The 23,436-nt window shown below is 27.9% G+C and overlaps 11 protein-coding genes across 11 annotated transcripts; 6 read left to right on the top strand and 5 right to left on the bottom strand.

Annotated features, from left to right (window-relative positions):
* Positions 1 to 93: 93 nt before the first annotated feature.
* T552_02078 (hypothetical protein) lies at positions 94 to 2,008 on the bottom strand. The gene is made up of 4 exons (XM_018370634.1): positions 1,770 to 2,008; positions 1,450 to 1,725; positions 216 to 1,405; positions 94 to 170 (listed from the first exon to the last, which is right to left on the bottom strand). The coding sequence occupies exons 1-4, from the start codon at positions 1,963 to 1,965 to the stop codon at positions 138 to 140; spliced, it is 1,695 nt and encodes a 564-aa protein (XP_018225519.1). The 5' UTR covers positions 1,966 to 2,008; the 3' UTR covers positions 94 to 137.
* Positions 2,009 to 2,378: 370 nt separating this feature from the next.
* Positions 2,379 to 5,810, top strand: T552_02079 (hypothetical protein). Its single transcript, XM_018370635.1, has 10 exons — positions 2,379 to 2,754; positions 2,804 to 3,205; positions 3,247 to 3,849; positions 3,896 to 4,085; positions 4,125 to 4,559; positions 4,603 to 4,703; positions 4,744 to 4,870; positions 4,914 to 5,249; positions 5,300 to 5,527; positions 5,583 to 5,810. Exons 1-10 carry the CDS (start codon positions 2,425 to 2,427, stop codon positions 5,762 to 5,764), a joined length of 2,934 nt encoding a protein of 977 aa, XP_018225520.1. The 5' UTR covers positions 2,379 to 2,424; the 3' UTR covers positions 5,765 to 5,810.
* Positions 5,811 to 6,439: 629 nt separating this feature from the next.
* T552_02080 (serine/threonine-protein phosphatase PP1) lies at positions 6,440 to 7,703 on the top strand. Its single transcript, XM_018370636.1, has 5 exons — positions 6,440 to 6,661; positions 6,707 to 6,948; positions 6,996 to 7,172; positions 7,216 to 7,502; positions 7,550 to 7,703. The coding sequence occupies exons 1-5, from the start codon at positions 6,486 to 6,488 to the stop codon at positions 7,655 to 7,657; spliced, it is 990 nt and encodes a 329-aa protein (XP_018225521.1). The 5' UTR covers positions 6,440 to 6,485; the 3' UTR covers positions 7,658 to 7,703.
* A 406-nt stretch (positions 7,704 to 8,109) lies between these two features.
* Positions 8,110 to 9,054, top strand: T552_02081 (60S ribosomal protein L12). Its single transcript, XM_018370637.1, has 8 exons — positions 8,110 to 8,167; positions 8,254 to 8,290; positions 8,341 to 8,402; positions 8,450 to 8,497; positions 8,548 to 8,647; positions 8,686 to 8,722; positions 8,771 to 8,958; positions 9,005 to 9,054. The coding sequence occupies exons 1-8, from the start codon at positions 8,156 to 8,158 to the stop codon at positions 9,016 to 9,018; spliced, it is 498 nt and encodes a 165-aa protein (XP_018225522.1). The 5' UTR covers positions 8,110 to 8,155; the 3' UTR covers positions 9,019 to 9,054.
* Positions 9,055 to 9,310: 256 nt separating this feature from the next.
* On the top strand, positions 9,311 to 10,052 carry T552_02082 (hypothetical protein). Its single transcript, XM_018370638.1, has 4 exons — positions 9,311 to 9,506; positions 9,554 to 9,684; positions 9,729 to 9,817; positions 9,863 to 10,052. Exons 1-4 carry the CDS (start codon positions 9,355 to 9,357, stop codon positions 9,983 to 9,985), a joined length of 495 nt encoding a protein of 164 aa, XP_018225523.1. The 5' UTR covers positions 9,311 to 9,354; the 3' UTR covers positions 9,986 to 10,052.
* Positions 10,041 to 10,820, bottom strand: T552_02083 (hypothetical protein; the record flags this gene model as incomplete). The annotated part of the gene is made up of 6 exons (XM_018370639.1): positions 10,041 to 10,135; positions 10,176 to 10,318; positions 10,366 to 10,498; positions 10,545 to 10,647; positions 10,697 to 10,721; positions 10,768 to 10,820. 6 exons carry the CDS (start codon positions 10,818 to 10,820, stop codon positions 10,041 to 10,043), a joined length of 552 nt encoding a protein of 183 aa, XP_018225524.1.
* A 179-nt stretch (positions 10,821 to 10,999) lies between these two features.
* On the top strand, positions 11,000 to 11,401 carry T552_02084 (60S ribosomal protein L29). The gene is made up of 4 exons (XM_018370640.1): positions 11,000 to 11,044; positions 11,097 to 11,133; positions 11,181 to 11,236; positions 11,281 to 11,401. Exons 1-4 carry the CDS (start codon positions 11,024 to 11,026, stop codon positions 11,353 to 11,355), a joined length of 189 nt encoding a protein of 62 aa, XP_018225525.1. The 5' UTR covers positions 11,000 to 11,023; the 3' UTR covers positions 11,356 to 11,401.
* Positions 11,402 to 13,017: 1,616 nt separating this feature from the next.
* T552_02085 (hypothetical protein) lies at positions 13,018 to 15,708 on the bottom strand (the record flags this gene model as incomplete). The annotated part of the gene is made up of 11 exons (XM_018370641.1): positions 13,018 to 13,157; positions 13,199 to 13,235; positions 13,278 to 14,123; positions 14,168 to 14,407; positions 14,448 to 14,606; positions 14,647 to 14,791; positions 14,835 to 15,007; positions 15,050 to 15,312; positions 15,361 to 15,392; positions 15,442 to 15,606; positions 15,656 to 15,708. The coding sequence occupies 11 exons, from the start codon at positions 15,706 to 15,708 to the stop codon at positions 13,018 to 13,020; spliced, it is 2,253 nt and encodes a 750-aa protein (XP_018225526.1).
* Positions 15,709 to 15,894: 186 nt separating this feature from the next.
* Positions 15,895 to 20,152, bottom strand: T552_02086 (hypothetical protein). Its single transcript, XM_018370642.1, has 13 exons — positions 19,844 to 20,152; positions 19,677 to 19,800; positions 19,564 to 19,631; positions 19,346 to 19,514; positions 18,647 to 19,303; positions 18,008 to 18,605; positions 17,858 to 17,962; positions 17,669 to 17,808; positions 17,329 to 17,627; positions 16,556 to 17,281; positions 16,388 to 16,514; positions 16,003 to 16,344; positions 15,895 to 15,960 (listed from the first exon to the last, which is right to left on the bottom strand). Exons 1-13 carry the CDS (start codon positions 20,065 to 20,067, stop codon positions 15,940 to 15,942), a joined length of 3,600 nt encoding a protein of 1,199 aa, XP_018225527.1. The 5' UTR covers positions 20,068 to 20,152; the 3' UTR covers positions 15,895 to 15,939.
* Positions 20,153 to 20,365: 213 nt separating this feature from the next.
* Positions 20,366 to 21,656, top strand: T552_02087 (hypothetical protein). The gene is made up of 5 exons (XM_018370643.1): positions 20,366 to 20,534; positions 20,582 to 20,633; positions 20,678 to 20,815; positions 20,861 to 21,098; positions 21,142 to 21,656. Exons 1-5 carry the CDS (start codon positions 20,412 to 20,414, stop codon positions 21,608 to 21,610), a joined length of 1,020 nt encoding a protein of 339 aa, XP_018225528.1. The 5' UTR covers positions 20,366 to 20,411; the 3' UTR covers positions 21,611 to 21,656.
* A 617-nt stretch (positions 21,657 to 22,273) lies between these two features.
* Positions 22,274 to 23,412, bottom strand: T552_02088 (hypothetical protein; the record flags this gene model as incomplete). Its single annotated transcript, XM_018370644.1, has 6 exons — positions 22,274 to 22,372; positions 22,423 to 22,833; positions 22,886 to 23,032; positions 23,081 to 23,172; positions 23,218 to 23,286; positions 23,331 to 23,412. The coding sequence occupies 6 exons, from the start codon at positions 23,410 to 23,412 to the stop codon at positions 22,274 to 22,276; spliced, it is 900 nt and encodes a 299-aa protein (XP_018225529.1).
* Positions 23,413 to 23,436: the final 24 nt, after the last annotated feature.

A 23,436-nucleotide genomic window follows, 5' to 3' on the forward strand; every position in this document is an offset into this window, starting at 1 on the left:
TTAAAGTATTTAAAATGACGATTAAAATAATAGTTCATTTTGTATTACGACTTTTAGTTATTTTTTAAATATTTAGCATGGAATGGTATACAATAATAATAAAACATCAATAATACAATCTTATGATGTAAAAGAAATTAAAATTTACCCAAATTTCGTGCTTCTTTTATCTACATATAAAAGATTAGTAATTAAATAATAAAAGTCTTATTTACCTGATCAAAACTTTTAAGGAGCTTTCGTCGTGCACCAAGAGCTGCAACTCCTTTCATTTCTAGTTGCTCATCTGTCATTTCAATAAGTTCTTTCCAATCCATATCTCCTAGGTTATCGGAGTATTTATGGAGTCTTAAACCTCTTAACCATGCAGGGATATCATTTAATAATAAATCGTTAACAGGGTTTTCTGGGGGTTTAGAGGTTAGTCGTCTTCCTTTCCTATTTGCTACGATTGCGTCTGAATTATCTGATATATATTCTTCCGTCCTCAATAATGGTGATGACACATCAAAGGGTGGAATATATCCATTGGAATGAGAAGATATGGGCATGCGCCATCCAGATGGTTCTGAAAATCCGGGAGGAATAGATGAATCGGATTTTGGTGATATTTTTCGTGATAATAAAGGAGATGAAACCCTACGTTGTGATAGCATTTGATGTAAATGTCCATGTTCCGTATACATCAAAACATTAGTTGGATGCTGATTAAAACCATTCTTGTCAGTTGCAGATGATAATAAGGTATTTTTTCCTCTATGGTACTTCTTTACATTTGTATCAAGAACAACAACATCATTATTCTGCATGCTTAATGACAAAGATGACAATTTAGAAGTCGCTGCTTTAAGATCACTACTTTGCGAAAGTGTTTGAGAAAACATTGGAACTAAAGGTGTGTTAACCATAGATGCCCAATTTCCTCCAGGACTGAAAGGAGAAAATTCTCCATAATTAGAATTAGATGATGAATTATTAGCAGCTATTGTATTTAGTTGTTGTGTATCTTGATGTTTCTCAGTATCTGCTGATTTAGGGCGATTAAACCCTAATGGAGTGTTTTCAGAAATCTTATTTAAAGGCTGAGACCATAAAGGCGATGGAGCTACGTCTTGTTTTAACAATATTGGGCTATTGTTGTTACATATTGGAGCTGTATCTTGACTATGTGTGTCACTGAAAACGCTAGTATTACAATTAGTGTTTAATCTTGTTTTCTGATTAGCCAAAGTAGACGATGCATTTGGAAACATCGTGTTAACTGCTTTTGCATCCAAATAAGATCCATTTTGAATTTGCGAGGATGAATTATTGACGGAAGGAGAAAGAAGTTTCATAATAGTACCATTCTTTCTATCATGATTAATTTGACTCATCGTCCCCGACAAACTATTATGTATTGTGTCTTATATAGTTAAAGCATGCCTTGTACTTGACATTAATATATACCTTTATCAATATTCGTTGGTGACAAAAAAGCATTCATTGGATCATTGTGAGCCATTTGTTGCAAAATAGTAATAAAAAAACGAATTTGTACCTGGGTAGTTTGATGCAAAAGTGCATACAGCGCTGCTGTACGTTCTGCTTCTGAAAGAACACGGAACCATTGTTCTATTGCTCCTAATTCTTCTTTAAAATTTTGATCTAATGACGCTGATGCCATTTCTTCTAGAGTATTTTCATAGCTTTGTAAATCCTCAAGCCACTTATCAAAAGCTGCAACTACATAATCATAAAAATCTAAAAAAAAAATAAAAATGCTCTACCCTCCGGCATTTGTGTCTTTTGCGGCGTCCGAAGAAAAACTTCAGACGTTGGACGGTTATTACGCCCTGAAAGAGGCGAACTATAGTTCGATAGATCAAATGATGTTCTTATTTGACAATTCCGTTGGATTTTCGATGATAAATGTTTTAATGATGATTTATCATGATGTTCTAATGTTGGTGTAACCGACATCATACTAGCTTCTTACTCGTGTTCAACACGTACAAAATCTCTGGTATATTCTTCTTATTATTTAACTTTGGATCTTTTTTACTTTTAAAAAACTTTTAAGAAGCCTCAAAATTAAAGAACTAATTTTATTAGTTTCTTATTTTTTTAAAAAAAAATTACTTTAATAAGTCCTTCCTAGGAAAATTTTCTACTCAGATCTTGTTATTTGCCTTGTTTTTCCTCTTATTCTTTATTATTCTACAAATTATTTTTAAGTTCCTAAAAGGGGGGAGGTTGGGGTTGTACGATGGCTTTCTAGCTGACCTCCGCCTAATATAAGGTGTTAAGGTTAAAAACAAAATGAAGAAAATATCTTAAATAATTATGTTATTTTTAACTGTTTTCACTATTTTTGAAGTTTTTTAAGCTTTTAAAGTTTTTTTTTTTAAGAATTTTGATAAGATTTAAGTGGGTTAATGAAAAATGAATAAGAAACAGGATCTGGAAGATGGTAAATATTGGCGTATGTTACATGATGATGAGATCCCGGATGTTGAATTGCAGGAGGAAGTTGAATCAGTTTCAAGGGAATTTGAAGAACCATGTATTGATCTTGGTGCTAAAGGGTTATGGTCAGATGATGAAAATATGGATGATAAGGAAGATCTAAGGGATATGAATACTAGAGATAATAGAGGATGGATGCATGGTATGGTAAAAAATTTGAAGGAAGATATGATGTATGAGGCATCGAAGTTTCAAGAGGATCTTAGGATAGCTTCAGGATTTAAAAAAAATAGAGGGAGATCAAAGGTTATTTATTGTATAATTTTGGGAGGTGCATTTTTAAAGTATTTTGAAGGGACGTAGGGGTATAGCAGATATGGAGCCTTCGGAGGAAGTTAAATGTTTACTTGGATATGCGAATCAAGCGTTTGCGTCAGGTGATTTTTCAGAGGCTTTAAAAACTCTTCAGGAAATTATTCGTATTGATTCTAATGTTTTTGCTGCATGGCAAACTCTTGGTGAGGTTCATCGTGAAAGAGGAAATATAGATAAATGTCTTGGTGCATGGATTAGTGCAGCTCATCTTAAACCTAAAGATGCTGATCTATGGTTAACATGTGCAAAATTGAGTCAGGATGCTCAGCTTTGGGACCAAGCAGATTATTGTTATAATAGAGCTATTCATGCTCGTCCAGGAGATGTTGATGCTATATGGGATCGAGCTGTTTTGGCACGTGATAAAGGAAGAACAAAAAAGGTTTGATATTAATTTTTCTTTTTTTTTCTTATATGTCAAAGGCAATCGATTGTTTTAAGAGTTTGCTTAGTATTGTTCCAAATGATATGTCCGTAATTCGTCAATTGGCTAGATTATATTTTCAAACATCTCAAGTTTCTGAAGGAATAGCACTTTATGAAAAAGCTGTAGAATATTATTTGCGTTTTCCTGCTCCATTTAAGGATAAATGTGGTCTTAATTGGAGTGAATTGCATATTATGTCTGAACTTTATATAGCTGATAAACGATGGAAACAGTGTATATATAATGTAAAATACATAGCAAGATGGTTATGTGGTAGAAAATTAGAAGATTTTTGGGATAACTATTCCGATGACAGGGAATGGGATAATGATGATGAAAGACGAAAGACTGTTCCACATTCTTTTAGTGAAGATAAAACACTTTACAATATGCCTATGGAATTAAGAGTTAAATTGGGAATATGTAGAATACAAATGGGTGATATAGGTGAAGGGTTACGGCACTTTGAAGTACTAGATAGCAATAATGATCCTGAAAAAAATACTGATTTAATTTTTGATGCAGCCAATATATTAACTGAGAAGAAGCTTTACCATGAAGCTCTTCGTCTTTATTCTCGTTTAATTGAATGTGATGCAGTTGGTTTATATGATCCATATTTCTGTATTTTTAAGATCGATTTAGGTAAATGGACCAGAGTTATGGTTTTCCATGGGAAAGTGTTATAAAGCAATAAACGATTTAGAGGCTGCAGAGGAATGCTTTAAGGGAATTTCGTCTAATAGCGAAAAACATATAGAATCTCTTGTTCAGTTAGCAGATATATATCAAATTACTGGACGTAGAGAGGAAGCTCTTGATGTAGTGAATAAAGGTATATATAAAAAATAATATATTATTTAATTGTTTATAGTTATTCGTTACCAACAAAATGAAAATTCTACTGTTGCTCAAGTGCAAGAGGAATCTCAGAATATAACTCCTAGGTCTACCTTTATTATAGATACCAAAATTCCAAAAGATAGGATATCTAAAAAGATTTCCTTAAAGCCTTCATTAAATGAGAGAATTGCTATTGAAATGCGAAGAACTGAGCATATATTATTTAAGTGGCAAAAATTAAATATAGTTCGTGACAAGATGTTGCAGGGTGATTCTCATGCTGTAAATGAATGGTTGGATACTGCTGGTGATATGGTGGATGAGTTTCGCAATGTACGCGGGTTCTATCCATCAGAAAAATCAACGAAATTTAAAGGTGTTATTTCTGTGGCAAAACGTCGAATGCAAAAAATGGAAATAAATCAAAAACTAAAAGTTATGGCTAATAGGCTTCAAGAATCATTAGGTAGGCAATTAAAATTAATAATATTAAATTATAATTTTTGGAGAACTTAGTGATGATGAATCTTATCGAGAAAATACTGTAAATAATGATGTAAATGAATTTCGAGGTTTAACTTTTGACACTTGGTTTTATATTTTTATGCAGGTATATCTGAATTATCAGGAAAAAAATCTAAATTATTAAGTATGCTATATGTTTAACGAAACATGACGATTTTCTTGATGCTTTAGAAGTAATTAAAGCTGCTATGTCTGCTAATGTATTTTATCAAAGTCATGAGCGTTTAAACAAAATGCATGCTACTCGACTTGGTATGTTTTTGTCTTTATTTTAACTTATTCACACTGAAAATAGCATGTTCTTTTTGGTCTAAGCAATATTCTATTGTGGCAGAAGAATGCAGATATTTTTCGAATTTGTATAAATTTAGATCAGATGGATACCGTTTGCATTTTGCAGCTATGCCAACTGGTGAAGCAATGTTGCATTATTCAGCAAATTCTGCTCTACAGAAATATCTTTTGCGTCAAATAAAAAGTATTGATTCTACAATGTCTGAAAAGAATAAGGGCTCTTCTTCAGTAAATAAAAATGAAAATGATAGTAATATTCCGATGCACTATAACGTTGTGCTTCTTGTTTCTTATGGTCACGTAATGATTTGTTCTAGAAGTTATGTTCAGGCTTTAAGTATGTTTTTTAATAAATATTAATAGATTATTTATTTATTGTTATTATAGATTATTATGGGCGTGCTTATGCTTTAGCCCCACTAGATCCATTAATCTCTTTATCAATTGGAATGGCATATTTACATAGAGCTATGCAACGCCAGTCAAATAATCGACAATATCAAATACTTCAAGGAATGACTTTTCTTTTTCGATACTATGAACTTAGGAAGCCCATGGGTGTTTATGAACATCAAGAAGCTGAATTTAATATTGCACGTGCATTTCATCAGTTAGGTTTGTTTAGTATACTGTTTATTGGAATTGTTATCATCTAATTTTTGAGTTCTAGGTCTTACACATCTTGCAATCCCTTATTATAAGCGTGTTCTCTCTTTGATTACTTCTGACTCTTCTGAAGATGTTTATTTTGATTTGTGTCGTCATGCTGTTTATAATCTTTCATTAATTTATGTTGCTAGCGGGAATTTGTCATATGCACGCAATCTTGTAGATACTCATTTTTCTATTTAAATCCATTTGTTTTCATTTATTATTGTATATGGTACATATAGTTGATTAGCATATTATAAGTTTTATTATTTTTATTTTTAATTTTTTATCAATACATATCACTTTGTGATATTTCATAATTTGAATTCTTTTTTATCTATCTTTTATCATATTTAATCTATAAACTTATCTTTTATAATATATTATTTCATGTTGCTCAAGGGGTTTTGAGTTTTATATGTTCGACCAAATTTAAAGTCATTATTATATAATACCTACAGTTTACGGTGGAACTGAAAAGATAAAAGGGGAAGAATTAAGGACTCCTTGGGGGAATAGTAGGAGCCAAGATATTGTTTTAAGTAAAAAATAAACTAAAGTGTATTTAAAAAAGTATTTGCAAAAGTTTAGGGAAAAACGAAGGTAAATGTTTAAGAAATAAAAAAGATAAAAACTAATAATTACATTTAGGTGTTGTTTTTGTCTATAATTGTGTTGGGATATAAGGATTTATTCTATAGTGATTTTTTTTTCATAAAATTCTGATTTAAAAAACGCAAATTAGGTATGTTTAAATGCAATAGAATTTAAGAGAAATCATGGTTTTAAGTTAATAGAAATCATGAATGCTTGGTTTTTTTATATAAAAAAATGTGTATGGAACGTGATTGATTGTTAATAGGGTTTATTGAGCTATTTCTTATTATCTTTCTATAGTGAAAAATAACTGTGTTGTGATTCAATGGCCGATCAACATGAGATTGATCTTGATTCCGTTATAGAACGTCTTTTGGAGGTTCGTGGAAGTCGTCCTGGTAGACAGGTTCAATTAGCTGAATGCGAAATTCGTTTTCTTTGTATTAAGGCACGTGAGATTTTTGTTAATCAACCAATCCTTTTAGAACTTGAGGCTCCTATGTAGATTGTGCTCATATTTTATGTTTTTGTGCTTATTCTTTCTAGAAAAATATGTGGTGATATTCATGGTCAATATTATGATCTTTTGAGACTTTTCGAATATGGAGGATTTCCTCCTGAAGCAAATTATCTTTTCCTTGGAGATTATGTAGATCGTGGAAAACAGTCTCTAGAAACTATATGTCTTTTATTAGCGTATAAAATAAAATATCCGGAGAACTTTTTTATACTTAGAGGAAATCATGAATGTGCAAGTATTAATCGTATTTACGGATTTTATGATGAATGTAAATAATTTCTCAATTATCTTTATTTTTATTTATTAATGTTGTAGGCAAAAGAAGATATAATATAAAATTGTGGAAGACTTTTACTGACTGTTTCAATTGTCTTCCTATTGCTGCTATTATTGATGAAAAAATATTTACTATGCATGGTGGTCTTTCTCCTGATCTTACTTCTATGGAACAAATTCGAAGAGTGATGCGACCAACTGATGTTCCAGATACTGGTAATTATTAAATTATATATGGGTTGTTTTGATTTTATTTTAGGTCTTTTATGTGATCTTTTATGGTCTGATCCTGATAAGGATATAACAGGTTGGAGTGAAAATGACCGTGGTGTTTCATTTACATTTGGACCTGATGTTGTATCTCGTTTTCTTCAAAAACATGATATGGATCTCATATGCCGAGCACATCAAGTAGTTGAAGATGGTTATGAATTCTTTTCTAAACGTCAGCTTGTTACGTTGTTTAGTGCGCCTAATTATTGTGGAGAATTTGATAATGCTGGCGCTATGATGAGTGTGGATGAAAGTTTACTTTGTAGTTTTCAAGTATATAATATTTTAGTAATAAAGTATTTGGTGTTGACTTTATATAGATTCTTAAGCCTGCTGAAAAGAAACAAAAATATTTGTATGGAGGTATGGGAAGTGGACGCCCAGTGACACCTCCACGAAAACAGAAAAATAAAAGCGGGAAAGCCTAAATAGCGTTATTTGTTGTTTATATAGGATATTGGTTTATATATATATATATATTGAGCGAAAAATTGATAACATGCAATTATATCTTCGAGCATGATTATATTTAGGATAAGGATAAAATAATTGGATGTTACTAAGAAAATGTGTTTCTTGGTGTCATCTAGCTTTGGAAATGAAAATAGACAGTTTCGTTTTGTAATTTTTTAAGATTTTAATTATTATTTTCTCTGTTATATTTGTTCTAATCAACTTTCATGTATTAAAAATATAATTAATTATTAATTTTTTTTGTATTATTTTTATGTTTTTATTTAAGAAATGTGCTTTCTGTAGTGTTCATTGTATACAGTATTTTGTTAATATTAATGAACATGTTAATATTTTAATTTTATGATTTATTTTTAGGGTTAGTTTTAACAAGTCCCTTAAGGAAATATTCAGCGATTGATATAGTTAAATTTGTTAGATATAAATCATTTGATTTTTAAACTGATTTTCTTATGGCACCAAAGGTATGGCTTTTTTTGATATTACTCTTAAAACTATTGAATTTTATCGTTTTTTTTTTTTGATTTTTGAGTTAACATTTAATATATAGTTTGATCCTAATGAAATCAAAGTTATCTATCTTAGAGGTAATTTTTTATTTTAGAAAGAAATAGTGAAAATCTAAAGTGCTTTCAAGTTGCTGGTGGAGAAATAGGAGCATCATCTACACTTGCACCGAAGATTGGGCCTCTCGGTCTTGTATAATAAATGATTTTAAAGATATATTATGGCTAATTTGAATATAGTCTCCGAAAAAAGTAGGGGAAGATATTGCTAAAGCAACTGGTGATTGGGTATGTGTCTTATGTTTTTTATGTTTATTGTGATTATTGATTTTATTTAGAAAGGATTAAGAGTTACTGTTAAACTAACTATTCAAAATCGACAAGCACAGGTGGAAATTGTTCCATCTGCTTCTGCTCTTATTATTAAAGCATTAAAAGGTAATATATTTTCTCTTATGTCATTTCTTATGTTTTAGAACCTCCACGGGATCGTAAAAAAGAAAAGAATATTAAGTAAGCTTTTTTATCTATTTTTTTCAGGACAAAGATCTTATTTTAAAGGCATTCTGGAAATATACCTTTAGATGAAATTGTTAATATTGCACGTCAAATGCGGTTTAAAAGTTTAGCTAAGGATCTTAGTGGTACAGTTAAAGAGATTCTTGGAACTGCATATACTATTGGATGTCGTGTAGATGGCAGAAATCCTAAAGAAATTATTGATGAAATTATTTCTGGTGATATTCAAAGTAATTATTGTTTTAAAAAAAAATATCTCTAATATTTATGACATAGTTCCTTTTGAATAGAGTTTTAATATTTTTTGTATATTATCATTAAATATTTAGATCATATATCTTAATTTTTTTGCATATTTTCCTTTTAATGTTTGCTAACACTCTAGGGTATCTTGTCTCTATAGGATACTCTAATTTAATTGCAAACAAAATCAATTTTTTCTTCTCATTTATTATTTCTGAAATAAACTAAATATTCAGAGATTTATACAAGAGATACATGTCTTTTTCTGTTATTATTTGTATCTTTATATTTTTATAATTAAAATATGTAATTAAATAGATACTATATTTTTTAATATCGTTTTGTTTGAGATATTTATAAATTAAATTTTATAAAAATTGCAAATGAATCTAATTCGAATATCAACAAAACATCTTTTGCCTAGAAATAATATTTATGGTTTTTTTTGTAGAAGATATGCCAAGGAAGCTTTAGCAGATAAACTCCGATTAACATTTTCAGTTCCTTATAATATTCTTTATAAAGCTCAAGATGTGTAAGAATATAATTACAAATTTTGATTAAGAATAACAGTACTTTTAGGCTTCAAGTAAATATACCAGCAACATCAGGAAGTATGGGTATTCTTGCGTTACATGTTCCTACGATTGAACAGCTTCATCCTGGTGTTGTTGAGGTTATTGAAGAAAATGGTGTATCTAACAAGTTTTTTGGTATTTTCTTCTTTTTTCGTTCTCTCTTATTGATTTTTTTATAGTTTCTGGAGGGTTTGCTACTATGCAACCTGGTTCTGATTTATGTATTAATGCTATCGAGGCATATCCATTAGATGATTTTAATTTGGAAGTAAATATAATCTATGTTTTTGATTCAATAATTAATATCTTTTAGGCTGTAAATGAAAATCTCCAAAAAGCTCAGAAAGTTATCTCTGGAAATGGAAGTGAGGAAGAAATTGCTGAGGCAAAAATTCAAATTGAAGTATTGGAAAATTTACAAACAAGTTTGAAATAAATTAAATACAGTATATGTAGATATTTTCTTATATTAATGTTATCAAAACTGATAACTAGAAATAAATATCTTCTGGTAATATAAATATTTTTTCTCCATTTTCCCTTATGCTTTCCCTGAATTTATCTCGGCGAAGCGGTTTCCGCATATCTAGAATATTAATATAGCATTTTTAAAAGTATGCACCTACCTAACGCGTCTTCATCATCGCCTTTGCTTCCATTGTAGTATTTTATCACCCTGCGAAAAACAGAATATCCAAAGGATTTATACATACTAATTGCAGCAAGATTATTAAGCCGTACAAACAAATCTACAAAATATCCATTATAGCTAAAAGTAGGTTATCTTTCTGTATTATTTTTTTCAATTAAGTCTACATATTTTCACTTATATCTTCAAATAGTTTTATAAGATCACGGGCAACACCAAGTCGACGATATTCCGATGCAACAGACAGGGCTGTAATATGACCATGCCATTGTTTTTTCATACCTTCTGTTTTTCCCATTACTGTTTAGTTTTTATTATATATATTTCTATGTAATGCCATTCATACCATAACCCATCAATTTCGGCTTTTCTTCAAATAATGATGTTTCTTGGACCAGAAATAAGTTAGGCCATGTTGCTAGATATGAAAGATAAAAGGAAATATTGTACTTATGTTTGGTTAACAATATGTTAGTATCATAATAACATTATATTTACTGTTTCTGTTAAAATATCAAGATTTCTAAGTTGATTATCTTTGTATTATAGAGAAAATAAAGCAAATATACATATTATTAAACGAAAATATATCTGTTGCTTTAAAAAGACGAAGTTGACTCATTTTTTAGGATTAGGTGATTTTCTTTTTTGAGATTGAAGTTATCAGTTAATATTCAGAAAAACGTCACATCTCAATGAATTATGAGAGTTTTAATGAATTAAAGAGTATTATTTGAAAAATTATTGATAATATCGTGACTGTCTTTTGATATACGAGGTTGCCACGATATTCAACGTCTGAAAAAATATTATATTATAAAAAGTATGGCGAAATCAAAAAATCATGTAAGTTTTGATGTATTTAAGGATTAGTGGGTTTAATTTGTTTTTCTTTTAGACAAATCATAATCAAACCAGAAAAGCACATAGAAATGGTTAGTTTAGATAGAAAGTTGTAGAGATGAATTAATATTGTATGTAGGTATTCGTCGTCCAAAAACTGGACGTTTTTTGTCTTTGAAATATGTGGATCCGAAGGTAACTTTTTTATTTGTATTAGAGCTTATTTTAATTATTTGAAGTTTGCATTAAATAGAAAATATGCCATACGTGGAACGTTTAAGGCATTGAAAGAAAATAGAACAAAGTGTCTTTAATATGATTTTTGAATAAAGGTTTATTTATGTGTAATTACTATAAATTTATAATATATGATATTTTTTATATTTCTTCATTGGTGACAATTTTTATTTGAATTGAGATTTAATTTTTAGCACATGTGTGTACGGCTATGGAATATATATTTTCCAGATTGCTGAAGGATATAGCTGTGCAAAAACGAGTCTCTTGTTCTACTATTCTTCATAAATACTGTTATGTAGAATATATCTTTTTTTCCTCAAGAGTTACATTAAATTATGTTTTTTAATAATTATGTTTTATTTTAAAATATTTTACTTTAAATATGAAGTGTTCATTTTTTATCATTAATTTTAATTTTTTAAAATTTTGTTGAAATATTAATTTATTGTATAGTTTTTTATAAAGTTTAAATGTTTTAGATATCAAATATTTTGAAAGTTTATAAATTATATTCAAAAAAAAAAACAATTGTTTTTATTTGATATTTTTTCTTTTAAAATTTATTTTCTTTTTCATTATTTTTTTGAGTTTTTGGATTGTTAAGAATTGTTAGTTTACATTTGAAATATTAATAGAAATCATGAATTTGTAGATATATATATATTACTTTTATAAAAAATAATCTTTAGTGCTAGACTAAATAAATTTATGATCTTTTAGCTATTATTAATAGTATTATGATATATTGTTATTATTTATAAAAAAGTAAATTTATAAAATTAATTTCTTGTATATTATTAGTATTTTAGAAAATATGTTAAAAGAAAATATATTAAAAATAGCATTGAACTTAAAATTCTAAGTTTTAAAAATATATATATTTTAATAACTTTTTACTGTTAGATTATAATAGAAAAAAGAATTTCAAGTATAAAACAATATTTGCTTGGCAATATCTTGTATCATTTATTTTAATGTTTTTACTTTTCTAATATTTTGTGTTATATTATTTTTTATTAGATTATTAATAGTTCTGGATAACTTTTTAATGTTTATATTTATATTATATTTTTTCGAAATTAATATTGCGATATCGTAATAATTTGATTATATATTTCAGATCTTATCATACTTTTAATATTAATTTTAGAATAATAATTATAAAATTGCTTTTTCTATAAATATTAAAGTATTACATATATATATATATATAGTTAAATATATTTTATTAAAAAATTAAGAAATATTAGTTACATAAAAGAATTATTATGAATTTTTAATTTTATAATTTTAATTTTTTAAATCTTTAAGTTTCATGAAATTTGAAAATTATGTTTTAAATTCGAGATTTAATTATTTTTTATAATTGAAAAATTGATAATAGGAATAATAATTAGATTACATATAGATACTAAACATCGTTATATTTTTTGTAATCTATTTATAGTATTAGTTAAATATTAACTATAAATTAACTATAAAATAACCTTATATACCAATAGAACTATTTTTTCTAGACAATAAATACCTAAAAATATATATTTAATTATTTATGATATTTAAAACTTAAGTTTTTATATATAATATTTGCCAAATTAATGCTAGAAGTAAATTATTGACCACCGGTGACAGCCAACCTAAAATTAGTTAGTATATTAATTCGATATCAATGGACTAACTTTTTAAGATGATCCATGAATGTCTATGTTTATGTTAATATAATTAAAAAAAAGTTATTAACATACTTGAAGTGAAACATCGTCTGTAAAAACGGCCTGTGCTGATGGTGCACCATAACTGCTAGTTGCATGAGTTGCTGATGGATTAATTCTTGACAATAAAAATCGAGCTTGGCTTCCTCCTTGATCACAAACAACTTTTAAAGTTAGAAAATGCGAAATTTCTATGAATATATACTATATCTTGGTATTGGAAATCTTTCGACTAGAAGATCCTAAGTAAAATAAGTTAATGTCCAAGAAGATTAGTATAATACTGCAATTTCATGACGAGGAGACTCTAGTAATTCTTTGAAATTTTGATATCCTTCTTTGTCTTGGTACCCCGTCTTTCTCCATGATGCAATTATTTCTCCGTGCCAAATTAAAACATGAAAATATGTATCAAGAAGTAAGATAACGTCAGGTTTAATAGAAATAGAGTCAAGTAATACAGGCTGCGGTTCCTGATCAAAAGAAAACGATATTAAAGTAGGTTGTATCATGATTAATGAATTATTCACATCCTCATGATTTAAAACATGACGATAAAAAGCTGTTTCATCCGGAGAATTATTAAATACTTGTAAAAACTGGCTTCTTCGAAGATGGAACATAAATTGAGGATAAAGACTAAAATTTGATGAAAGACGAAAGGATGAAGGATCATCTTTTCTATAATCTGCAAATTTCTGACAAAGGCGAATAAGCATCCTATCTGTCCATCTAAGGACATCAGGGCCATCATCTATTTCTGCTTTATATACTGCTATACGTGCCATGATGACAGCTGCAGTTTCCTGATCAAATGATTGAGGTATAAGTGGACTACTACTGTCTGCAAAAGAGCGAGCAGCTGTTGTCACACGAAGTCTAAATGTTCCTGATGAATGTTGATAATGAGTAATAAATTGAATGAGTCCTCTTTGACTCACTTGAGGTTGCTGTTTATCTTGATCAGACATTTCAAAATATGCTGCATAAGCTGATTTGGGTAAAATTCCACACATTTTCCAGGAACATGTATTTCCAATACCTATTTCTGTTTCTCCGATAGATGGAGATTTTTTATTAAGTGAAACTGCATGACCAATTAATCCAGATATTTTTAATTCTTTCGTAGTCTATGAATAATGAGAAACAAATGAAATACGTTAATAAACAATACTAGTATTTCCATGGTGGCATTAAATGCCATTTGTAAAGATCCCTGGGAATCTGTATTGAAAACTCTCTGAAAACTTTGCTTAAAAATAGATGAAGAAAATGCATCAGATAGAATCATATGTCCTCCTGTAAAATTTGATAAAGATTTCATTTCTAACATTCCGATTTGATCAAGACATCCAGCAAAAATATCTATAATATGTCCGTTTGTTGATGCTTTTTTGGCCAGATTTTCATAGAACTAAAGATATTAAAAATTTAATAATTAATAGACTATTTACTTTAGTCGCTTTTTTGTAATATTTTATATTATCTCTTTCTATATCATGGTGGGATCTAATTGATTCGCGCAATTCTGTACCAACAACCATTCCTGGGCCTTGTGTACTTGGCCCTCCTGAAAATAACATAATACGTCCTCCTGTATTTGGAAATGCATTCTACATTAAATGAGATATGTTTAAGATATTGTGCTCATACCTCCATTAAACTTACAGCGATGCTTATAGCAACGCCTGTACATCTTTGCGGGCGCTTATCGTTTGCCACAGGCCATGGATCTTGTTGTAATGATTCAAGTATATTAGTTAGTCGAAATTCACAGATATTAACTGGCAATAAAAATCTTATATATTATGAAAAAATATCATAAATAGTTATAACTATACCTGGCTGCCGCTCCATAATTAGATTGAGTTCTTCGTAGGCTAGGTTGTTGGGGTCGTAAAGAAGTACCCATTAATCCTAATAATTCTTGAACTTGTTTTGTAGTATAATTTTTTGTTCCTTGAAATACATAATATTTTGTACATTCAGAATATCCAAGTTCATAAACATTAGTCTATAATATTAATTTAATCAGCATTTTTAATGATATACGAACCATAGTTCCATATGTAATCAATCCAACTAAAGAATCATGAGGTACCAGGCTAAAGCTTACAATGAGTGCGTCTTTTAGAGCTTGTAAATTGTCTTCTTCAAGACATGTATCAACAACAAATAAAAATATTGGAGGTGTTTGAGATGGGCGTGATAAAATATACTCTATAGTTGTATATTTTGGCAATAGCTCCATAGGCAAGTTTTGAGGAGAAATATCCTTATACATAGGAGGGAGTTGGTTTCGAGTTAAACAAAACGGACCTATATATATAATTGTTAATGTTACATTTTTGGCTCTTAAAAAATTACAGATCCAAATTCTTCCACGCATATCAACTTGACTACATTACATGATATTAGCATTTTTTAGGGAATAAAGAAATTATTAACCAATATGGATTTAAAATTGCTCGACATGGTGCTTTACAAGATACTGGTTCGTATTGAACTGGTGGTAATTCAGGACGTTCAATTAATGGCATATATAATGCGGCAATGGGAACCACCATCTTTGAATTTTCTAAACGGGTTGATGGGAAAACATTCCATGAAAAACTTAAATGTCAAAATTAATTGTATTTTAAAATTTAAAGTATTTATTTACCGGATCCCTTCTGTTTCTTCAATATCATCATAATTCATAGTATGTGTTTCCATATCTTCTATATGGAATATAAATCTATAAGTGTTTTTATTTCGAAAACTTTAATTGTCTTTCAATTCTGACGTTTTCTTCAACGTATATTTTAAAAACAGGAGGGTTAAACCCTAAATTGTAATTCAATGATTAAGTTGTTAGAAATATTTATAAAATCTATTTTTGAATAAAAAACAATAATTTTAAAAATAAATATTTTATATAATTTTGCAAATATATTTTCAATTATATTATTCGCTATAATCTTGCAACTAATAAAAGTTAGATATTTAAAAAAAAAATAAAAATAAAACATTTAATGTTAAAGACTTAGAGCTATTAGAAGTATGTTCTCTATAAATCCCTACTAGTGCTTCTGATTGATGGAAAAGAGCGTTTTTTAAACTAATAACAATAAACTGAAATCCGTTACCAGCATGTTGGCGTATATAATTTGCAATTTTAGTTACATTTGTATTGTCTAATGCTGCATCAATCTCATCTAAAACAAAAAATGGCGATGGATGATAAGAATGAATTGCAAATAGCAATGCTAATGCTGCTATAGTTTTTTCACCTCCAGACAATTGTTCCATATCTCTAAATCGTTTCATTGGAGGCATTGCATGATATTTAACACCATTTAGATAAGGTTCCTTTACTGCATTAATTTTGCTCTATTTTTAATAATATGATTACCTCGGTATCCTCTAAGCTTAGATATGCAGTTCCGCCTAAGGGAAACGATTTACTTTTAGTTAGATCTTTATATATCTGATCTATTTGTTCTGATATATGTGTATATGCTTTATGAAATAAAGCATATCTATTTTGTCAAACTTGTTTCATCTTGTTTTAAAAGATTACCTTTTTTGTTTTATTGCGTTAAAATTGTCTCTGGCTTGTTTAGTTTCTTTACGTGCTTTATCAAAATATTTTTCAGTATCATGCAATTTATTTTCTACACCCTCTAAGCGTTCGGTAGCTTTCATATTAGGGGCGATTTTTTCTATTTCTGATGTTAAATCGGATATTTTTTCGAATAAGAGATTTTCCATATCTATAGAACCATCTTCTTTAAGATTTTTATCTAATAAACCATAGTCAACTTCAATTTTCCAATCAGATATTTTAGTTTTTATTTTATTTGTTTCCTCATTTTCAGTATTTATATGATTTTGCATTATCGATTCATCGATTGGGATATCATTAAGATTTCCTAAAATAAGAGGAATGTTAATTCCTTCAAGCTTACAGCGCTTGAAAATTGTATATCGTTCAAATGATATTCTTTCAATCTCAGATTCAATTTCGGAATTTATTTTAGAAAGAGAATCAATTTGTTTTGTCCATTTGTTAATTTTCTGATGGAGTTCATTTACAATTTGTGTCTTTTCGCTATGTTCTTTCTTTTTAATTGTATGAATTTCTCGTTTTTGCGCTAATTGAGCTTTTAAAATGTCTATGGTTTCTTGGGTTTCCTTTTTTTCTTTCTCGAGTTGCAATATTAATGATGAATCTCTAGCTATAAACATTTGCAATTTCTTAGTTCTTTCAGAAGTTTCATTAAGTTTTTGTTTTTCGAAAGTTAGTCTATAAAATCTTAAAATTAATGAAATCATTTCTATTATATATTTTACTGATTATTTAATTTCGATTCCTGGGTTAGAAATTTCATTCTTTTTTCTGCTGCTTCCTGAGCCCATGTTTCGTGTTTATTTTCATATTGTCTTATATTCTTTATTTTTATTTTTGAGCAAAAGTCCTGAAAAATTTTATCTTCTATATTGTTTATTTCACTTTGAAGTTTTGATATTTTTTTTGCACGTTGATCAAGTAAGTTTTGATCCTTTTCAAGTTTTTGTGACATTTCTTCTGATTGTTTTTTTATGTGTTCTATCTCTTCTTTTTTTCCATTAAGATTTCTTTGTATCATGTTCTACAATAATTAATAACATAAAAAAAGGTTAAATATAATACTAAATCTTCTCTAGAAAATTGAAGTTGTGGTTCCAATCCTGAAATGTTAGAGCTTGCAATTTCTTCTGTCATATCTTTTCTTTTGTCTTTTTGAATATCTTGAAGTTGACTTATAAGATTATCACGGAGTTGTTTAAGAGCTAAGAGTAATAAATTTGTCTTCATATTAAATAATGTTTAATTACAAACCTTCTATTTCTTGCTCATCCCATCTATATTCTTGCTTAAAATTCTGATTCTGTCCTCCAGTTATAAGTCCAGCCTTATGAAGAACTGTACCATCTAGTGTCACAACTAAAAAAAATTATGACTATAATCTATTAAGGTAGATAAATATACTTTTGGTTTCTATATTTTTATTGTAACGAATACTTTTAGCAATATTAAAATCATCACATATTAATGCATTTCCTGTTGCGAATTGTATAGCTCTTTCAATAGATGGCTCGTAACTAATAACGTCCAGCGCTAAACGTGCTTGAGGATGAATATTACGTAATTTTTGATCAATAGATTTAATTTGACAAGTATCTAAAGGTATGAATGTTAATATCCCTAATCTTTGATCACGAAGATATTCAATACACTCCTTAGCAATTTTTTGATTGTTAACAACAACTGAATTTATATTCTTCCCGCAAACAGTAGCTATAGCAACCTCATATTTTCTTTGAGTAGGCCGATACAAGTCTATAATACGTCCACGAACTCCTGGAAATATTCTTTTTAATGTATTAACAATATCTTTTGTTTTCAATTCACGTTCTGATTCTCGTTTATCTGCATTAATTCGAAGTAATTTATTAAGACATTCTTGTAATTTTTCATTAAGTTCTATTTCTTGCTGTGCTATTCGAATACGAGATGATTGGATAACTTCTAAATTATTCCTTTCTTTTTCTAAATCTTGAATTAACTGATTTACTTTTGATGTAACCTAATAATATAAAACATTATTTTAAAAATGCACTTTAATACTTCAGATTTTTGTATAGACAATAAATAAACTTCTTCTTCAAGGACGTCTTCTTGTCGTTTCAATTGATTATAATTTTCTTGAAGAACATTAGTAGATTCAGAATCAACTTTGTGTTGACGATGCAAATTTTCTAATTCTTGTTTTTGAATAGATATTTTGCTATTTACTTCATCTTTTAGTTTTTTATATTCTTCAAAATCTGTGTCACTAAAAATAACACCTTTTTGCTTTGCTAATTTTGTTTGTTCTTCTTCAAATTTCTGAAAAGCTTTCTTTACTATAGATAAATCTTTTTCAAAAGATAGGACATGGTTTGACTGTCTGGATTTATCTCTTTCTATTTCGTTAATTCTATAATTGCATTTACTGATACTTATATTTGCGCCATCTATTTTTTCCTTGGCTGCAATAAGAATTGGTAATTGCTCTTCTAATGCTTTTTCTTTTTCTTTGATAGATTTTTCTTGTTTTAAAATATCTTTTGTTATCTTAGCTTGAATTTTTTTAGTCTCGTTTAAATTTTCTTGATATTTTTTTTTTTCTATATCTAGTTCTTTAGATTTAGAAACATTGTGAGATATAACTTCTTTGTTATTGTTTATTTTGCGCTCTAGATGAAATAATTTCCATGTTAAATGCAGTGTAATTGCATTGTCCTATAAAAAATAAATCTATTTTTACAATTAATAAGATTGTACTCTTTGGTCTAATTTTGTTGCATAGTTTTCAGCTTCTGCTTTTTGTTCTTTATACTGTTTGATTTCTGCATTAATTCCCCTTTTTCTATGAAAAGCATAGGTAGAATTATCTATAGCCCTCTCTTGTTCTATTTTAAGCCTTTCATATTCAGACTTATATTCCAATGATCTAGAGATTTTGAATACACATTATATATACATTAGATATGTAATTATACCCACTTATTTGTTCTATAAGTCTAGTTAAATCTTTTGGAGATTGAGATGCAATTGCCTCTACGTCACCCTTATTTATTATTCTTTATGATAAAGAGAAATGTATTGCTTATACCTGGAATACTAAAAAGTTTTTTGCTTTAATAAGAATGTTATGTCCTTCAAGTGCTTTGTTATAAGTAGCTGCCGTAACTATTTTGTTATTGATTATATATTCTGTCGTTCCAGATGATGATATTCTGATTATACTAAATTAAAAAAACGTATATTTAGAGAACTTACGTTCTTTTATATTGTATATGATTTTCGTTATCATCTTCATATACAAGCATTACCCACGCATCTTTGATTGTATTTTCTAAATTCTTTCGTGAATTTTCTTCATTTGATGTTGCTTGTTCATGATAAATAAGATCCGTAAAATGAGATGAGCGTAATTGAGACGATTTAAAACCTAAAACAAATGATATAGCATCCATTAAATTTGATTTTCCTATATATTCCATTAAATGAATAGAAGGTGGCTTTTTCTACTACTTTCCTGAGCCATTTGGTCCTATAATAGATGTAAAATCATAAAATGGACCTATCGTTTGATGTCCTTTATATGACTTAAAATTTTGTAATTCAAGTTGTATTAATTTCCCCATGATAAATATATATAGCTATTATAAATGAAAATTATATCTTTGTATTTTATTATTGATTTTTATAGTAATATTTGCATATATTTTTATAATTTGATATAGGAGTATTTTTGGACGCGAGTCGTTAATTTTAAAAATATTAGCTTCTTAAAACAAAATGACTTGGAACTGTATTTATCAATAATTAATGAAGAAAATTAAAGATGATTTTAGATGAAAATGAAGAGATGGAATTAGGGATTGATGATGTTGAAATGGATCATGAGGGAGAAAATGAATGTAAAGAATTAGATATATCCTTGGATGAACCTAAAAATATTATAAAGGTATTACTAAATTTATTTTTGATGAGTATATGAATTTTCAAAATTAGAATGAAAATGGTGTGGTTTATGATTTTAAAGAATTAGATATACAAAAAAATGGTAAATCACTTTTTTGAAATAATGTGTTTATCAAAAAATATTAGAATTTTTAAATACGGTGCGGCCTGAAGCTTTATATTTAAAAGGAGTGGATCAAATGTCTACGGATGATGTAAAAGAGTATTGTATTACTTATTATCCAGCCGTTTCACCTTCGATTGAATGGATTGATGATTCATCATGTATTTTAATTTATTTTATATCAAATTTGTTAACTTTAAATGTAGGTAATTTAGTATATTCTGACGCCTCGACTGCATTATCTGTACTTTCTAGTATTTCTTGTTCTAAAGTTGATACATTATATGTTAGTTCTCTTGTACCAGCAAAAACGTGTTTAAAATATAATAATGCTCAATTATTTATAAGACATTCCAGCATTTCAGATAAAAAGATGCCTGGTGCAAGAGAAAGAAGTAGATGGTACCTTTTTCATCAACATCCTAGTGAAAAAAGATATATATCGTAAGTATATGAAAATTTTATGTGATTGTTTTAAATTCTACAGATATCGTCGCAAACAAAATACTTCTCGAAGATTTGGTCCATATAAATATTCAAGAGATCAATCTAATTTGGAAGTTAATTTTTTATCTAAAAAAGATAAACCAGTATTATCATCAACGTTACATGGCTCTTCATTTCTTAATTCAAACTGTGATCGTCAAACGCTTGAAGATTCTTTATCGTTGAGCAGAACTTCCTTAAAAAGCAATATTGAATTGTTTCCTGAGAAATTGGCAAATTTAACCTCTAATGAGTTATTTCCTAAGAAATTAGTGAAATTGGATCATAGAAAAAATTCTACTGAAGGATCAAATGAAGTATCTCATAAAGAACTTTTTCCCGAAAAGTTGAATTTTCAAAGACATGTTAGTTATTTTTCTTCAAATAATACTACAATAGAGAAAACTCCTTTCATTTTGAATATAAAGGGTTCTTCAAAACGCAGAAACAAAGCAACAGATATGTTTTAAACTTTTATCTAAATTGAATTTTTATATAAATATCGAGATGTTTTAAATTATATTATTAATAAAATATTAATTTTATATTTTACGATTTCTTTGGTAACTTTTTTTTGGGTAAGAATTATATAGAAATGTTGATTTTTTGTTAACGTATTGCATATGTATGTATCTATGTATCTATGTATGCATGTATGTATGTATGTATGTATGTATGTATGTATGTATGTATGCACATTAAATGTGTTATTTTTGGATAGGTTATACGTGATATTTGAGATCACATGTTAAATTTTGAAAATGTTGAATAATTGATTTTAGAAATATAATGTCGAAATTAATCTATTTTTAAAATCTTAGCACAATTATGAAATCGATAGATTTAATTAGTTTTAAAATATAGTTTAGACTTGTTAATTTAAATTTATATTTTTTATGTTTATATTATTTAGACTTTAATTTCATATACACTTATGTTCATAAAGTATAATATTAACTTTAGAACTTATTTTTAAAGCTAATTGAATTTGCGATTTTTATAATTACTAGGAAAAAACAGTATTGAATACAAATTCAAGTATTGTTTATATATATACATATCTGTAACGTCAAAAGATACATTTAATTGACATATAATTTATTATATTTTTGTAGAAATATATATTAATTTTTTTATATATCATCAGCATTAAGAAGATTACCCAACATTTCCATATAATAATCGGGCATAATATTCGATGTGTTTTTTAATATAACATCTTTGCTTATCCCCTATATATAATAATTTAGAAGCAATATAATAATATGAATATATTGATTACTGTAAGTACTAAACAGCTTTTAATACCTGAATTTTTTGCAAATAATATATCTGTGTCAATCCTATCTCCAATAAAACATGTTTTAGACTTGTCAAATTTAAATTTAGATTCAATTGCTTGAAGCATTTCTGGATTCGGCTTCCCTAGGAATATTGCCTCTCTTCCTGATGCATTTAAGAGAGGAGCTGAGCATGATCCTGCTCCAGGGAATAATCCTCCGGAAGCAGGATATGTAGAATCAGAGTTAGTTATAAGAAATAATACATTTTCGTTTTGAAGATATCCAAGAGCTTTAGAATATTTTAGATAATTTATATGTAAATCAAGGCCACATAAAACTGCCCCAACTGATGGATCTAAATTGAGATCTTCAAAATCTTCTGTTTTTATATCTCTTCTTTCAGAAGGATCCTTTATATTGTAAATATATTATAAAAATTAAAATGTAGTAAATATATTTTACAGTTCCTCCTATATATTTTATTCCTTGTCTATCTAATTCCTTTTCAAGACCTTCTTCTCCAATAATGTAAATTTTCTTCTCCTTAGGAAATTTGACAACATTTTTTAAATACAGAGCTGCAGAATATGATGAATTAAATATTTCATCCTATATCATTTCTTTTTAAGTATTATTTAGTTGAATGTTTATAATTACTAATTTTACATCAAGTCCTAATTCCATAAATTTTTTTTGATATTCCTCTCTTGGATTTGATGAATTATTTGTGACAAATGCGATACTTTTTCCTAGTTTATAATTAATACTTTTCTTCAATATTAAAATAGTTATACCTTTTAATCGTATAAAGTTTAATGTTTGTTGAACATTTGGCAATAACTTTGTACCTTTCCATAAAACACCTAGAAATTAATTAAAAATAATATGTTAAATGTTAATTGTGTACCATCACAATCGAAAAGAAATGTATCAAATTCAGAAAGAAATTTTTTGTAATCAGATTTAGTTATAAGATGTTTTGCAGACATTTAAAATATTTCACAAGAAATTTA

This window comes from Pneumocystis carinii (assembly GCF_001477545.1).
Source record: "Pneumocystis carinii B80 chromosome Unknown supercont1.9, whole genome shotgun sequence".
Classification (NCBI taxonomy): Eukaryota; Fungi; Ascomycota; class Pneumocystomycetes; order Pneumocystales; family Pneumocystaceae; genus Pneumocystis; species Pneumocystis carinii.

What these genes read in the sequence shown, in the direction of transcription:
- T552_02079 (XM_018370635.1), top strand. Translation starts at nt 2,425, where the DNA reads ATGAATAAGAAACAGGATCTGGAAGATGGTAAATATTGGCGTATGTTA. An exon ending in TCTTGATGTAGTGAATAAAG is followed by an intron (nt 4,086 to 4,124) that starts GTATATATAAAA and finishes AATTGTTTATAG; the next exon opens with TTATTCGTTACCAACAAAAT. An exon ending in ACGTGCATTTCATCAGTTAG is followed by an intron (nt 5,528 to 5,582) that starts GTTTGTTTAGTA and finishes TTTGAGTTCTAG; the next exon opens with GTCTTACACATCTTGCAATC.
- T552_02086 (XM_018370642.1), bottom strand. Translation starts at nt 20,067, where the DNA reads ATGGAATATATAGGAAAATCAAATTTAATGGATGCTATATCATTTGTT. An exon ending in TAAAAATATAGAAACCAAAA is followed by an intron (nt 17,963 to 18,007) that starts GTATATTTATCT and finishes AATTTTTTTTAG; the next exon opens with TTGTGACACTAGATGGTACA. An exon ending in TAAGCTTAGAGGATACCGAG is followed by an intron (nt 16,345 to 16,387) that starts GTAATCATATTA and finishes AATGCAGTAAAG; the next exon opens with GAACCTTATCTAAATGGTGT.
- T552_02084 (XM_018370640.1), top strand. Translation starts at nt 11,024, where the DNA reads ATGGCGAAATCAAAAAATCAT. An exon ending in TGGCGAAATCAAAAAATCAT is followed by an intron (nt 11,045 to 11,096) that starts GTAAGTTTTGAT and finishes TTTTTCTTTTAG; the next exon opens with ACAAATCATAATCAAACCAG. An exon ending in TGAAATATGTGGATCCGAAG is followed by an intron (nt 11,237 to 11,280) that starts GTAACTTTTTTA and finishes AATTATTTGAAG; the next exon opens with TTTGCATTAAATAGAAAATA.
- T552_02078 (XM_018370634.1), bottom strand. Translation starts at nt 1,965, where the DNA reads ATGATGTCGGTTACACCAACATTAGAACATCATGATAAATCATCATTA. An exon ending in AAAGACACAAATGCCGGAGG is followed by an intron (nt 1,726 to 1,769) that starts GTAGAGCATTTT and finishes ATGATTATGTAG; the next exon opens with TTGCAGCTTTTGATAAGTGG. An exon ending in ACCAACGAATATTGATAAAG is followed by an intron (nt 1,406 to 1,449) that starts GTATATATTAAT and finishes TAACTATATAAG; the next exon opens with ACACAATACATAATAGTTTG.
- T552_02081 (XM_018370637.1), top strand. An exon ending in CTAAAGCAACTGGTGATTGG is followed by an intron (nt 8,498 to 8,547) that starts GTATGTGTCTTA and finishes GATTTTATTTAG; the next exon opens with AAAGGATTAAGAGTTACTGT. An exon ending in TATTATTAAAGCATTAAAAG is followed by an intron (nt 8,648 to 8,685) that starts GTAATATATTTT and finishes CTTATGTTTTAG; the next exon opens with AACCTCCACGGGATCGTAAA.
- T552_02087 (XM_018370643.1), top strand. Translation starts at nt 20,412, where the DNA reads ATGATTTTAGATGAAAATGAAGAGATGGAATTAGGGATTGATGATGTT. An exon ending in AACCTAAAAATATTATAAAG is followed by an intron (nt 20,535 to 20,581) that starts GTATTACTAAAT and finishes TTTCAAAATTAG; the next exon opens with AATGAAAATGGTGTGGTTTA. An exon ending in ATTAGATATACAAAAAAATG is followed by an intron (nt 20,634 to 20,677) that starts GTAAATCACTTT and finishes AAAAAATATTAG; the next exon opens with AATTTTTAAATACGGTGCGG.
- T552_02082 (XM_018370638.1), top strand. Translation starts at nt 9,355, where the DNA reads ATGAATCTAATTCGAATATCAACAAAACATCTTTTGCCTAGAAATAAT. An exon ending in CTTTATAAAGCTCAAGATGT is followed by an intron (nt 9,507 to 9,553) that starts GTAAGAATATAA and finishes CAGTACTTTTAG; the next exon opens with GCTTCAAGTAAATATACCAG. An exon ending in TGTATCTAACAAGTTTTTTG is followed by an intron (nt 9,685 to 9,728) that starts GTATTTTCTTCT and finishes ATTTTTTTATAG; the next exon opens with TTTCTGGAGGGTTTGCTACT.
- T552_02080 (XM_018370636.1), top strand. Translation starts at nt 6,486, where the DNA reads ATGGCCGATCAACATGAGATTGATCTTGATTCCGTTATAGAACGTCTT. An exon ending in TTAGAACTTGAGGCTCCTAT is followed by an intron (nt 6,662 to 6,706) that starts GTAGATTGTGCT and finishes TATTCTTTCTAG; the next exon opens with AAAAATATGTGGTGATATTC. An exon ending in TTACGGATTTTATGATGAAT is followed by an intron (nt 6,949 to 6,995) that starts GTAAATAATTTC and finishes TTAATGTTGTAG; the next exon opens with GCAAAAGAAGATATAATATA.